The 16,066-nt window shown below is 42.9% G+C and overlaps 1 protein-coding gene across 1 annotated transcript in view; it reads right to left on the bottom strand.

The window, feature by feature from the left end:
- Positions 1-16,065, bottom strand: part of LOC122564209 (uncharacterized) — a 49,019-nt gene extending 32,954 nt beyond the window's left edge. The window contains exons 1-5 of the mRNA XM_087977218.1: positions 15,956-16,065; positions 15,367-15,479; positions 5,484-5,624; positions 4,144-4,243; positions 3,098-3,152 (exon numbers count right to left, since the gene is read on the bottom strand). Coding sequence (XP_087833344.1) covers positions 3,098-3,152; positions 4,144-4,243; positions 5,484-5,624; positions 15,367-15,479; positions 15,956-16,049 — 503 coding nt within the window. The 5' untranslated portion in view covers positions 16,050-16,065. The remainder of the gene's footprint in view (positions 1-3,097; positions 3,153-4,143; positions 4,244-5,483; positions 5,625-15,366; positions 15,480-15,955) is intronic.
- Between the last annotated feature and the right edge of the window lies 1 nt (position 16,066).

Below are 16,066 nucleotides of genomic sequence, written 5' to 3' on the forward strand. Positions count from 1 at the left end.
GGGAAGTTATGTTGCATTTGTACAGGATGTTGGTGAGGCTGCACTTGGAGTACTGTGTTCAGTTTTGGTCACCTTGCGAAAGGAAGAATGTTACTAATCTGCAAAGAGTGCAGAAGAAATTTACAAGGATGCTTTCAGGACTCAATGGTCAGAGTTATAGGGAACGGTTGGACTTTTTTCTTTAGAGTGTAGGAGACTGAGGGGGGATCTTATATTAATGTGTAAGATCATGAGCGGCATGAATAAGGTGAATGCACTCAATCTTTATCCCAGGGTTGGGGGAATCAAAGCCTAGACCTCATCAGTTTAAGGTTAGAGAGGAAAGAATAAAAGGAAACTTGAGGGTGGTACGCACATGGAATCGGCTGCCAGCAGAAGTGGTTGAGGCTGGTACATTAGCAACATTTAAAAGGCATTTAGCCCCTTGAGCCCATTCTACCATTAACTGAGATTGTGACTGATCGATTGCCAAACCCCAGATATATGCCTTTGGCACATATCGTTTCAAAAACCTCTGCATTTGATCAGATTTTTAAATTAAAACTTTTTGCATAGTATTTATATTCCTTTAATATTTTGCAGCCAGCTTTGGAGTGCTGCTGAGCAAAGAGAGCTTAGAGTGCAGGTTCATAGTTCCTTGAAAGTGGGGTTGCAGGTAGATAGAATAATGAAGAAGGCATTTGGTATGTTTTCTTTTATTGGACAGAGCATTGAGTATAGGCGTTGGTGGATCATGTTGTGGCTGTACAGGACATTGGTTAGGCTACTTTTGGAATACTGTGTACAATTCTGGTCTCTCTCCTATTGGAAGGATGTTGTGAAACTTGAAAGGGTTCAGAAAAGATTTACAAGCATGTTGCCAGTGTTGGAGGATTTGAGCTACAGGGAGAGGCTGAATAGACAGGGACTGTTTTCCCTGGAGCGTCGGAGGCTGAAAGGTGACCTTATAGAGGTTTACAAAATTATGAGGGGCATGGATAGGGTAAACAAACAAGATATTTTCCCTGGGGTCAGAGAGTCCAGAACTAGAGGGCATAGGTTTAGGCTGAGAGGGGAAAGATATAAAAAAGACCTACGGGGCAACGTTTTCACACAGAAGGTGGTATGTTTATGGAATGAGCTGCCAGAGGAAGTGGTGGAGGCTGGTACAATTGCAACATTTAAGAGGCATTTGGATGGGCATATGAATAGGAAGGGTTTGGAGGGATATGGGCCGGGTGCTGGCAGGTTGGGCTAGATTGGGTTGGGATAATTGGTTAGCATGGACAGGTTGGACTGAAGGGTCTGTTTTCATGCTGTACATCTCTATTTCTCTATGACTCTAAGTGCTGGCAAATGGGACTAGATTAGGTTGGGATATCTGGTCGGCATGGGCGAGTTGGATCGAAGGGCCTGTTTCCGTACTGTGCATCTCTAAATTCTCTGACTCTATGAAATACATGGATAGGAAAAGTTTAGAAGGTTATGGGCCAAGTGCAGGGAAACGGATTAGTGTGGTGGACATTCTGGTTGTCATGGACCAGTTTGGGTCAAAGGGCCTGTCTCTATGCTGTAGGACTCTGACTCTATAACTGGATATGACAGGACTGCACAGGTTAAATCTGATCTGTTGTTTGTGGGATCTCTTAGCCCTGTTTATCACACACTGCTTATTTGTTTGGAATGTAAATAATCCTGTTTGTAGCTTCAGCGGGTTGACATTTCGTCTTTAGGCACAAAATGCAGCTTTTGATGCAGTTTTTGGTACGCCCTCTTGCATTCTTCATTGAAACAGGGTTTACCATTTGGTTCTATGGCAATGGTACGGTGGGGGATATACTGAATTATGAGATTATAGACTGTGGGGTTAAATACAATTCTGCTGGATACACAGAACCTCATCGGTACCCAGTCTTGAGTTGTTAGATCTATTCAAAGTCTTACCTAATACATCACAGTAGTGATTGCACACACCATGGAAGGTTTTCTCAATGTGAAGATGGGATTTTGCCTCCACAAGGACAAGTGGTGATCACTCCTACCAATAGTATCATGGACTTATGTATCTCCTATAAGTAATTTGATGAGGTCAAGATCAAGTACATTTTTCTGTCATGGTGACTCCACCACTGTCTTCCCAGGCCCAATCTAGCAGCTAAATGTTTTGTGACTTGGCCAGCTTGGTCAATGGTGATACCAACTCACTCTTGGTGATGGACATTCAGTCCCCCAACACAGTACATTGTGTGCCCTTGTCACCCTCAGTGCTTTCTCCAAAGGTTCAATATGGAGAACCGAATTATCAGCTGAGGAGAGGTGTTAGGTTGTTATCAGCAGGAGAGTTCCTCACCCCTTTTTGACTTGTTGCCATGAGATTTTATGCAGTCCAGAGTCAATTTTATACTTTGTATGAAACTAATAAAATCTATATAGTATATTGCTATATTTATCAGACACTCACAGTCTAACTGGGAGAAAGTGAGGACTGCAGATGCTGGAGATCAGATTCGAAAAGTGTGGCACTGGAAAAGCACAGTCTAATTATCAGTTTCTTGAGCTTTAATATTGCATTATATGCAGTTTAGCAGGAGTTCCCCTTTTATTGTCCAGTGTCACAGCAGCACATTGGGCATTTGGTATTTTAGATACAGTAACAAATTAGGATGTGTAGTGGAAAAAAGCCAAAGAATGTTTTAAAGGTGTAGACATATGAAGCAGCTCAAACAGTTTTGTATAAAATACCAAATGAGAAACAGTCAAAAGAAAAAGCTAGGCTTTACACAATGGGTAGGTACAAAATGCTGGCAGTTTAGACAATGTTATCTTGCCTGGGCAAGAAAAGTGAGCACCAACTTTAGTCAAGATCATTTCCTTTTCACAGGAGAGAAAGGATATGTGTTTCTACACATTGCATGGAACCAGAAAATGGACCGCAGCCAGATAAAAATAAAATGGATAAACGTCCCTGAGGAATTTGAATCTATGCTGGATGCATAGGAAGAGGTGGAGAATTTGTACAAGATACCAGTGGGCTAGTCACAAATTTAGCCTCCAGAAAACCTTAAATCATTCCAATGTACAAGACAAGAGTTAAATATTTATTCATGTAACTACTTACCCAGATGAAGGTGTACAACTGCTCTGGTCTTCATCCTTGCTTCTGTTTCCTTCTACTGTCAAGACATACAAATGAAGTTATTTTTGTAATCAAGGACAAAACATGTTTCATTTTTGGTTTCTTGCTTCAATCTTCTCACTGATTCCTAGAAGGTTCACTTTGACATGAAAATATAAGTTGCCCTGGTTTTGCCCTGCTAATTAACCAGTCATTGCTGTCTAAGAAGCAAATTGTGATATGATCAGTTGAACTTCTGCTATCATCATTTCATCAATATTTAACTGCAGTTTATTTGTAAAGTGGCAATAACAGTGTAACTGGATGTTTTAAGAGCATATTTTTTCCTTCCTAGTGATGTGGCCATCTGAATCAAGATCCTGGGGTCGATCTCTAATCTCAGCTTGGAAACACACTAGGTGCTACAATAAGCAGCAGTTCTCTTGGGCTAGGGAGGGGTACATAGTAAATGTTCTTGCACCTGACTGCTTGCCAGTGCATGCATGCCAACATTATTTAGGAAGGGAATCAAACTTAACTGTGGTATAACCCTCCCCATCTTGACATACAGTTCACACTGAGGCTGTCAACTGTGTGAAGTAGTAAAGGATTGTTGATACCTGAAGGAGCACATGCTAGAGTGACCAGCATTTTCCAACACTAGTGAATCCTTTAACCATCAGGCCAACTCAAGCATCTAAATGAGTGATTGATGTTGCACCAATGACACTAACCTCATCAAGCTGGATTACAAGGTACACTGTGCACTACTTGTATGATCGCAGGGTTTATTCTGAAGGTGTTCAACTACTACTGTGTGATTTTTCATTAGGTAACAACATCATTCTGCGCAGTGAATGGTTCTAGTAATTCAAGAATTGAGCTGATTGCTAGTGGGAGCACACATATTCATACTGTATCTTTTACTCATAAATTACATTCAAAACTGAGGAAGCTGCCTATTTCCAAAAATTACAAAACATCTACAAATGATGATTGCAACACTATGATCTATTACAACTCCCTTGACAAACTGTTGACGTACTTACCAACACCATCAGTATCGAAACTGCTTGAGCTTCTGGAAGAGCTTGCATTTTTCTGATAAATCGCTGTGGTAATTTCTAACTCTTCTTCAAAACTAGTGGACTATAAAAGGAAATTAAATTTTCTCTTAGTAAAGATTTTGTTTGCTAAGTAGAACACATATCTCCTGCTTTCACACCGGGACAATGTCCTGGAGTAAAAGGTTGACATATTTCCTCTCATTTGTTAGTTAAATGTCCCAGTAGTTTATCAGGCCATTACATTTTTTTAAAATATAAGTCATTCTAAATTCATTTTTCACAGAACTGAAGTTTGAGGTTTTGCTTATCTATGAGGTTTTATACTTAACTGAGAAATCCAATGGAAGGTCAAAGACATAGTGCAAGACATCATCAAAGGTAGAACTGATCACAGAAATTATGTAAATCAAGGAGTGATTAGGCGAAGTCACATTTTGTAATTCAAGTACTGGCAGATTATAGAAAGAACAAAAGGCATTGGAAGTCTAGAGTTTCTGGGAAAGAGCGGTTACAGTAAAAGGCTTGATGAGTCTATTCCCCTCTTTCCTCAGCAAACTTTCCTATTTCTAACATTTATCCAATTCCCTATTTGAAAGTTCCTACTGAATTTGTTATCACCACTCTTTCAGATGAATCATAACAACTCACTATATAAAGAAAAATACTTATTTATCATGAGGTTCATTTGCCAATTACCTTAACTCTGTGTCCTCTGGTTATCAATACTCCTGCCAAAGGAATCAGCTTTGCATATGCTAACAAACCGTCAAAGAATTTTGAAAACCTCGATTAAATTTTCCCTTTGCCTCCTCCTTGTTCTGCTTTAAAGAAAACAATCCCAGATTCTATAGCATAAAGGCAGAAAATGCTGGAAAAAATAGCAGATCTGATGATATCAGTGAAGAGAGAAACTAAGGTAACATTTCACGTCTGAGGCCTTTTACCAGAATCGGAAGAAGTTGGAGAGTTAACAGTTTTCAAGTAAGTTTCAATCCTGGCCTTAAAACCTGATGTTCCTCAGTTCTAATAAAAGGTTATTGATCTAAAAGGTTAACTCTGTTTCGTTCTCCTCAGTGTACATAGCATTTTATTTATATCTCAATTTTTTTAGGATGTGTAATATTTTATTTTTATCCCAACTTCTCTAAACCTTCCACATCACAGAATTCCTCATTTTAAATTTCACCGCAGCAAGGATATAGCAGAAAATAATGAGTGAATAAAATAGTCCACAAGAATGTTAAAAGGAAAAGTAAAGACAGCTCACGGGAGCCATGAGCATTGTGGAATTGATAATACCTGGTGAATTAGTTCCATTTTACCTCTTTGGTAAGTTGATTTGAGTTGAGGTCGACATTAGTTGAAGTTTCAGAACAAACAGAGACCATTTCGGGATTGGGAGTGAAAAACTCATCAGACACACTGAGGGATGAATCTGACATTGACGAGTGGTACATCTTTTCCTGAAAACATTACATTGAACAAAATTAATTCATGCCACCTCTTAAGCCATACATGCAATTAACACTAAGAAGTGATCAATCCTTCCAAACACCTCAGGCTTTCTTCTTTAAGAAGTTCCACAATAATATTTTGCAGAAAAAAACCGCAGGCTCCCCTAATGGTTCATGAACTTTATCCAAATTGTAGCTGAGCCATGCAGACCAAGAATGTCTAAGATTCAATCTCAGTCATGGTGGCAGTAGTTATGCTGCAAGTGGCCTCGAAATCACTGAGAGGCAAGAACAAACTGTGACTGTTGCTCTTAATTGCTATCTAAAGATTCTTGCTCAAAATACACACATGGATGCTTACAAAGGGTCAGGTTTTGGCTGGGCTGATGTGCCTCTTGAGCTGAATTTGCTGCTGACACTTTGGAAGTGTAACAGATTGCAGTCAGTGTCTATGGGCTAGAACAGGTCAATGACAGCTAATATCTGTGCCAGAGGTTGCTGTCATTGGGAGGGTGAAAGTTGGGAGAGGATGATAGATGAGGAGATGTAGCTGCTGGTAGGAGAAAGGCAATTAGTGGCAACTGCTATCAACACTTATAGCTCATTACAGTCTACCTACCAATAACAGAGACTAGATAAGCATGAATGCAGCTTCTTTTGAGGAAGCAGAAATAGATCAAAGCTATAGTCAGCAGAGTGTTATGCAAAGTCACCTTTAAACTGCATGGGTACATAAGCATCAAGCAATGGGGAACTCACCATGCACATGCTAACACTGGCAACTTTAAGATACCACATGTAGACCAATCTTAAAAGAATCAAGTCAGCCAAGGAATAGGCCACACACACCAATGGGAAATTACATGGCTACCGATGGTGTGGACTGCGGATGCCATGGCACTCACTATAGGCTGGGAAGCTGCTAAGCAGATAGGTACAGTCATGAGAATGAAAATTGCACAGAATCACAGAATTGCTTCAGCACAAAACGAGGCATTTTGGCCCATCATGTCTGCACTGGTTTTCTAAATAAGCATAATGGCTCAGTGCCATTCCCCTCCCTTTTCCCCATAACCCTGAAAGTTGTTCCTGTTCAAATAATTATCTAATGCCTTCTTGAATGCCTGAATTGAACTTGCTTCCACCATAATTCAACAGTATGTTCCAGATCCTAATCAGTCAATGTGTGAAGAAGTTCTTTCTTATATCACATTTACTTCTTTGGTTAATTGCCTTATTGCTGTGCCCGCTTGTTCTCTAACTTTTTATGAACAGTTTCTTACCATTTACTTATATCCAACCCACAACTTACCACATTTCATCCTAGCTTACTAAGTCAGGAAAAGAGCCCCTATACCAATCACTGGGGTATTCCATTGCAAACTTTCCCTTAGCCTGAAAAATATCCATTGATCATTTCCTATCCCTCATCCAATTTTGTAGCTACACAGCTACTGTCTCCTTTCTTCCAGAAGCTGTATTTTTCTCACAAGTCTGTTATGTGGCACTATACCAACACCTACAATCAGAAACCATTTCTGCCACCTGCAAGAAAAACTATTTCTGCTACCTACAATCAGACAACACATCATCCTCCGCCATTTTACCACCTACAATCAGACCCCATCACCAGAGATATATTTTTCTCCCCACCCCTATTGGCATGCCGCAGAGACCATTCCCTCCACGACTCCCTTATTAGGTCCACACCCCCCACTAAACCAGCCTCCACTCCTGGCACCTTCCCTTTATGCTGCAAGAGGTATAAAACCTGTGCCCACACCTCCCACCTCACCACCATCCAAGGCCCCAAAGGGTCTTTCCACATCTAGCAGAGATTTTTCTGCACATCCAAATACCTCATCTAGTGTATCCGTGGCTCTCGATGTGGCCTCCTCTACATTGGGGAGACAGTATGCCAACTCATGTAACGTTTCAGGGAACATCTCTGGGACACACGCATCAAACAACCCCACTGCCCTGTGGCCAACCACTTCAACTCCCCTTCCCACTCCACCAAGGACATGCAAGTCCTGGGCCTCCTCCACCACCAAATCCAAGCCACCTGATGCCTGGAGGAAGAACGCCTCCTTCTGCCTTGGGACCCTCCAACCATACGGCATCAACATCGATTTCACCAGTTTCCTCATCTCCCCTCCCTCCACCTCATGCCAGATTCAACCCTCCAACTCAGCACCGCCCTCTTGAGCTGTTCTACCTGTTCTTCCTTCCCACCTATCCGCTCCACCCTCCCCTCCGACCTATTACCATCAACACCCATCTCCATCTACCTATCGCCTTCCCAGCTACTGTCCCTCGGCCCTACTCCCACCCTTCTATTTATCTCTCAGCTACATGCCGCCCCCCACCCACCCCCCCCCCCAACATTCCTGATGAAGGATAATGAACCATCATCTCTCAGACATTCCCCAACATCATCTCCCATACCATGGTGGGCGGCACAGTGGCACAGTGGTTAGCACTGCTGCCTCACAGCGCCAGAGACCCGAGTTCAATTCCCGACTCAGGCGACTGACTGTGTGGAGTTTTCACATTCTCCCCGTGTCTGCGTGGGTTTCCTCCGGGTGCTCCGGTTTCCTCCCACAGTCCAAAAGATGTGCAGGTCAGGTGAATTGGCCACGCTAAATTGCCCATAGTGTTAGGTTAAAGGGGTAAATGTAGGGGTATGGGTGGGTTGCGCTTCGGCGGGTCGGTGTGGACTTGTTGGGCTGAAGGGCCTGTTTCCACACTGTAAGTAATCTAATCTAATCTAAAAAAAACCATCCACAGCCCCCTTGACCATGATCTCACCTCCCATCACCAAACTATCATCTCTCATGCCACCCAGAATCATCCTCATAGTCCGGGAACCCCGCACCATCCAGTTCTACCTTCTACCCAAAATTCACAACCTGAATGCCCTGGTCAACCCATCATCTCAGCCTGCTTCTGCCCCACTGAACCTAACTCTGAGAAAGTCTATAGCCTTAAAACTTGTCTTTTGACTAAAACGTAATGCTGAATTATAGAACACATTTACTGCATTAGAAAATAGATAGGCAGGAAGGCTCAGAAAAAGGAGGGGACTCAAGGAATGCGGAAGATTGGGACATCTGGGCTCATCAAGTGATAACAGGATGCTGTAAAGCAATTAAGAATATTTGCCTTAGCATCGGTGAATCTGTGTGAACAGGACACCAAATGATAACACTCACAGCCGTTCCCTTGTGAAATTAATGACAGTGTTTGATTCTGACCCTGAAATGAAACTCGGTACTATGAAAAGTTTTGTAATTAACGGTCAGATACTGTTAATTATAATGGATTCTTATTACCCCTTGCCAACGGGGCAGACACAGAGAGAAAAAAACTTTGCTGTTACAAAACCCTGACTTGAGAGTTCAAAAGGACACTAGAGAGAGAGAGAGACCATTTTAGTGCTGAGGCTGTTGGAGCCAGTAGAAAATTAACTCTTGGTGCTTATCTGCTATGGATTGAATTTAATTGCATTTTGGGACTTTATGATGATATTGAGTAGCCATTACCAATTATTAAATACAAACACTGTAAAAGGTAATATTGATGAAGCTTTAACCTACTTGCTGTTCTTGCAGACCACTCTACAGACCTTAGAAAACTGCCCCACTTGTCAATTCTAGCTAATCAGATTTTATGTCTTATTTGAATTTGAATCACAACTCTGAAAAGAAAGCATGTTAATTCAAAGACTAATGAGTCAGTTTAAATGCAACCTGACGGTAACATCTCAGCTTCAGGTACAGAATGATTCAGTGCTTAAAAAGCAGGAAATTATTCTAAGCCTAACATTGAAGAGATTCTATTACAATGTGTCAGGAAGCTATTTTATGGTCAAAAGTTTGCCCTCCTTGCTAAGAAGCCATTTTGTAAAATAATTGTATCCAAGTCGAGGGAGAAAGCACCAATGTGGTCGACCCCTTCGGGATCTGGACCAGTAAGCGGCAGGTCAGGGTAACCCTGAGGGTCGATGACAACGGGAACATCCTCCACCCCCCCTCGAGCTTCGCAATTGGAGGGAGCAGAGGCTACCTGACATATGCAGGGCAGCCAAAAGTGTGCCAAACCTGCGGGAAGTTGGGACAAAGAGCTGCAACCTGTGCAGAGAGGCGGGCCACATGTAAAAGACCTGCCCCAACACGTTGGGGGGGGGGGGCACTTATGCACAGATGGCCGGAGGTGGCAATGTGAGCCAGGGACCCCCAAAGATCAGCAAGATCCACCCAGACAGCAGGGAAACGGAGTCTGGTGGCACCCAGAAAGAAGAACAACCTGGAGCAGAGGAGGTGGCAGCCAGCGGAGAGACACAGCAGCTGATCCTAGCTCTAGCTGGGCAGATGGAAGCAATGGAGGAGGAGGTAATCGAGAAGGCAGAGGAGTGGATACCTGTTAAAAACAGGAAAAGAAAATCCTGCCAGGCACCCAAAGCAAAGAGGGAAACGACAGCTGCACGAGGGAGGTACGGCCAGCTCCTCGGATGGTGAAGACGGGCGCAAGGAGGGTCATCACCAGAAGAAGAGACAGAGCGCTGTAGGTGAAGAGGAGGGCATTTCCTCCCAACCAGGAAACAACAGACCTCCCGAAGTCCACCCTCCACCCAGTGAGAACCAGGGGTTACCCACTGCCCTACAGCTACAGGTAACTGAGAGACGTGATCCTCTGACAGTCCCACTGTCAGACACAGAACTGGACAGTGCGGACCCTTGCCTTGGCTCAATGACACCAGAGCGCGTAAATGACCCCAGTGAGGAGCTGGACAGCTACCTCAGCCCAGCGAGGGTCCAGCAGTTCGTGCTCACCCTGGGGATGCAGACAGCTACCCCAAAGTCAGGACAGTCAAATGGACAATGGTAGCCCCATAAACTGGAGGTTAAAGTGGGTTCCTTTGCTATCATGTAACAGGGGGCCCACTCAGTAGTTGGGTTCCGCTGAAGCCTCAGCTAAATACTAAGAGACTGGATGATTAATAAACAGAACTGCAAATATGATAACTGTAAATTCGATTAACTCAATCTGTTCTCTGTAATTTTAAGACATGCAATGTATATATATATATATATATATATATGAATGGCATGACCAATTGTACAGGTACCAAATATTTATTTCTATGAATAAAGTATATTTTGAAATAAAAAAAATTGTATCAGACATGTGAGAAGGGTTCTGTCTGTGAGGTCCTTTATGCATGCCCGGACTCTCTCCCGCACCGCACGCTGTCCTCGAAGCGGCTGCGGGGAGGACGAGACTGTCACACACCTCCTTCTGGAATGTGCCTATGCAGAAGAAGTCTGGAGAGGAATGCAGTGGTGTTTGTCGAGATTTGTCCCGAGCAAGCCATGACGTCGGACTCCGTGCTCTCCGGTCTGTTCCCGGGGACGCATACCGAGACGAACATCAATTGTGCCTGGAGGATCATAAACTCGGTGAAGGACGCTCTCTGGGCGGTCCGAAACCTGTTGATCTTCCAGCTGAAGGAGTTAACCCCGACTGAGTGTTGCAGACTGGCACATTCCAAGGTCCAGGACCACGTGCTGAGGGACGCGCTGAAACTTGGGGCAACTACCGCCAAGGCATGTTGGGGAAAGACCACCGTGTAATATCTGCCTGCCTAAGAAGAATAGGGGGCCCACCCAGTCATTTGGGTTCCACTGACACCTCAGCAGAAGAGCTGGATAGTAAATGTACAGACTTGTATACAGGAAAAATAAATTTTGATGTCTGCATGTAAAGCAATGTAATGTGTGCACAAGAATGGCATGACCATCCAAATAATTTTATGAATAAAGTATATTTTTGAAATAAAAAAACAGTATCAGACGTGTGAGCTGTGCAAGGTTACCTTATGAACTTGCCAATTAGCTCAGACTGGTACCTATTTATGAGAGGAGTTTATCTCGTTAGCAGGCGCCTAACTCGGCTGGGTATGTGTTTCCCACCTGATGAATGGCTTAGGATCTGTAGGAGTGATTAGTCAAGCTTACACAGACCTGTCAATTAACTTTTCTTCCTTACGAGTTATTGTCTTTCACTGTTATCTGTCTAATAAGAACATGTAATGTTTTGGTAAACTTTTGTATAAAGGAAGCCACTTTGTATCAGGACATCAAAGTAGCCTGCTGGGTCACTTGAAGAGCTGGTACCCTACTCTCCTAAGTTATTAGAACCTAGTTAGTTTCGCTTATAGGTATCAGTGTTACGTTGTAACAGTGATGCTACTGGTAAACAAAGGGGATAACTAAAATTAAACTAATCTGTCTGTAAGGGGATCTTTTATTTCAGACTTCCAAAGAGTACGATCTCCAGGACGAACCTAAGGAGAGGCTTTACAGGTCTGAGTCCACAAGGGATTTCCCTGGGCCATCTCAAATCTCTCCTTTAACAACTCTGCATACCTTGACACCATCATGTCTTCCCTGGTCCAGGATTGCCCACACACATTCGACACGACCCACACCCTCCACCTCTTCCATGACTTTTGGTCCCCTGCCCCAACACCTCATCTTCACCATGGACATCCAGCCCCTATACACATCCATTCGACATGACGACGGCCTCCAAGCCCTAAAATCTTCCTCTCCCGCCGACACAACCAGTACCCTTGCACTAATACACTCATTTGATTGAATGAACTAGTCCTCACCCTCAACAATTTCTCCCACTTCCTCCAGACCAAAGGGGTAGCCATGGACACCCACATGGGCCCCTCTTCATCGGATACATGGAACAGTCCATCCTTCGCAGCTACACCCGCACCGTTCCCCACCTTTTCCTCCGCTACATCGATAACTGTATCAGTGCTACCTTGTGTCCCCACGAGGAGGTTGAACAGTTTATCAACTACAAACACATTCCACTCTGACCTCAAGTTCACCTGGACCATCTTGGACACCTCCCTCCCGTTCCTGGACTACACCTCCACTTCCGGCAACCGACTCAACACAGACATCCACTTTAAACCTACCAACTCCCACAGCTACCTGAACTACACCTCCTCCCACCCTGTAAAAACGCAATCCCTTATTCCCAAATCCTCTGCCTCCGCCACATCTACTCCCAGCAGGACCAATTCCACCAGAGAACATCCCAGATGGCCTCCTTCTTCAAAGACTGCAATTTACCCTCCCACGTGTTCAACGATGCCCTCCAAAGCATCTCCTCCACTTCCTGCACCTCAGGCCTTGAACCCTACCCCTCCAATTGCAACAAAGACAGAACCCCCCCACAGCCCGGTCCTCACCTTCCACCACATCAATCTCCGAATACTCGCATCATCCTCTGCCATTTCCGCCACCTACAAACAGACCCCATGACCGGAGATATATTTCACTCCTCACCCCTATATGCATTCCCTAGAGACTATTCCCTCTGCGACTCCCTTGTTCCATCCAAACCTCCCACCAACCCACTCTCCACTCCTGGCACCTTCCTCTACCACTGCAAGAAGTACAAAACCTGCTCACACACTTCCCCCATCACCTCCTTCCAAGGCCTCAAAGGATCCTTCCACATCCAGCAGAGGTTTACCTGTACTTCCACACATGTCATCTACTGTATTCGTTGCTCCCAATGTGGTCTGCTCTACACTGGGGAGACAAGACATGTGTAACGTTTCAGAGAACACCTCTGGGACACACGCACTAAACAATTCCACCGCCCTATGGTCGAACACTTTTACTCCCCCTCCCACTCCGTCAAAGACATGCAAGTCCTGAGCCTCCTCACCACCATACTCTAGTCACCCGACACCTGGAGAAAGAATGCCTCATCTTCCGCCTTGGGACCCTCCAATCACATGGGATCAATGTGGAATTCACCAGTTTCCTCATTCCCCTCACCCACCTTTTCCCAGATCCTTGAACTCGGCACCACCCTCCTGAACGGTCCTCCTTGTCCATCTTCCTTCCCACCTATCCATTCCATCCTCCTCTCTGACCTATCGCCTTCACTCCCATCTTCTTCTACCTATCGTATTCCCAGCTACTTTTCCGCCTCCCATTTATCTCTCAGCCCCCTTGGGCAACCCCTTCATTCCTGATGAAGAGCTTATGCTTGAGATATCGAATCTTCTGCTCCTCAGATGCTGCCTGACCTGCTGTGCTTTCCCAGCACCACACTTTCTGACTCTATTCTCCAGCATCTGCAGTCCTCACTTTCTCCTAGTCACTGTATCAAATGCTTTTTTGAAGTCCATGTACACCACAGCAGTAGCCTTGCCCTCATCAACGCTCTCTGATATCTCTTCAAGAAACTCCAATACTACTTCAGCACTAACAACAGGCATCCAAACATTAACACTTGTGAAATGAATTTTGTTATACAGCCTGACACTGAGGCTTTCAAATATATTTTGAAATGGAATGTTACAATCTATTCAACATGTGTCTACATTTTATAAACAGATATAAGGCAAATCTTCTTTGATTCTGTTCATTGCTATTGATTGTTTTATCAAAGCAATAACATTTGTACATGTTCTTCAGGTATAAATTACTGATGGAAATATCTGTGTCTTTAAGGCCAGGAATGCTAGAGCTGTTCAATAGATTCTGGGGTAGGGTAACCGCAAAAGCTGCAGACATTATCAATACATATTTTGGAGAAATCCATTCAAAACCAGGTAATAATAATGTTCATTATGGCTGTGATTACAGTTTCAGCCAAAATGAGTGCTAGGAATAAAATTGGTGAATTGGATTTACTATGATTTGCTACTCATGCCAAGAATAAAAATCAGTATCACTCAGATTAGTTAGGGTAAACAATATATAACTCAATACGCAATACTACTGCTCTAGAAAGTGTCCAATAGACAAAAGGTGATCATCTAGAAAGTGCTTTATTTCCCAAAAATATACCTCCAATAGGTAACTAACACATTACTAGGTAACAGAAAATGCTGGAAATACTCAACAGTTAATGTAGAGAGAAAAGCAGAATAGCTTATGGTTGATGGCATGTCATCAGAACTCCTGAATTTCAGCATCAACAGTACTTTGTTTATATGTCATTACTTGATCTGTCTGTTGGACTGTATCAATTATTTTTCTTTAAAGATTGTATTCCATAGCTGCAAATAAATATTTTACTGGTTTTAATTAGTACAGACATTGGTCAATGCTGAAGTCACCATCTTTGAAGAAAAAGTGATTAATTGATATGCATCTGATTTTAGTTCTGATGTTTTTTTGGCTACAAAAATATACTTTATTCATAAAAAAACTTTATCTACTTTCCTATGTTCCAAAACACTTAGTCATAGAGTCATAAAGATGTACAGCACGGAAACACAACCTTCGGTCCATCTCGCCCATACCAACCAGATATCCTAAATTAATCTAGTCTCATTTGCCAGCACTTGGCCCATATTCCAATAAACCCTTCCTATTTATATACCCATGCAGATAATCTTAAACTGGGCTATTGCCACAGAAGGCTGTTGAGGCCAGGTCATTGAGTACATGGAAGACTGTGTTCTTGATTATCAAGGGGATCAATGGTTATGGGTAGAAAGTGGGAGAATGGGATAGAGAAACTTATAAGCCATGTTTGAATGGCGAGCAGACTCAATGGGCTGAATGGCCAAATTTCTGCTCATGTGTCTTATGATCTTTTGGCTAGACTATAGAGCAGCCTTTCAATCAAAATGGATAAATCTCATTTACATAAATTGCTGTAAAATACTTTGATAAAAATATCCAGATATATAACACACCTTTTGAACTTTCTTTCGCATTCGTCTTGTGATGAATGTTTTGTTGAGGTTTGTTGTCTCCATTTCTTCCTCACTGCATCCTGATAACTGGCTATCAAAAGATTCATTCTGTCCTAAGACATGAAAGTACATTATCTCAAGTGAAAAGATGTCAATCTTTCCTCATTTCTGGCTGATTATTTTCTGCTTTTTTGTCCATCATATTATTTAAATATTTCTTCTCAATTTCAGCTTTCACCTCATTCATATTCAAAACAAAATCATTGTAGCCAATCACATCAAAACTCTTGTTGTAACATATCCCCAGTCATTCACTGAATAAATGTAAAATTTATAAGTGCTGGATTATATGCTGATTTGCATAGCACAAATGAGTGCCTAATATAATATAAACATTTGAGAATTTAGGGGAAATATATCACAAGCTTAGCCATCTCACTTTCCAACTGATCAAATTTCACCCACTACATAAATTTACAATCCGTAAACAAAACTGACAGTCTCCCTCAATGTGCAGTTTGCACCAAGGACAAAATAAAACTCATTTCTTTAAAAGGCACTAATGACAATTCATATTTAAACACTTCACCTGCAAAACTCTGGAAAATTTCCTCCACACCTGCACTGCTGTCACTCTCAATCAATGTGTCCTTGGAAGCGTTCTTGTGTGAGCTGTAACCCATTTGTTGGTGACCTAGCT

This window comes from Chiloscyllium plagiosum, unplaced genomic scaffold (assembly GCF_037043375.1).
Source record: "Chiloscyllium plagiosum isolate Xiang-an unplaced genomic scaffold, Cpla_swu_hap1 HiC_scaffold_31, whole genome shotgun sequence".
Taxonomy (NCBI): Eukaryota; Metazoa; Chordata; class Chondrichthyes; order Orectolobiformes; family Hemiscylliidae; genus Chiloscyllium; species Chiloscyllium plagiosum.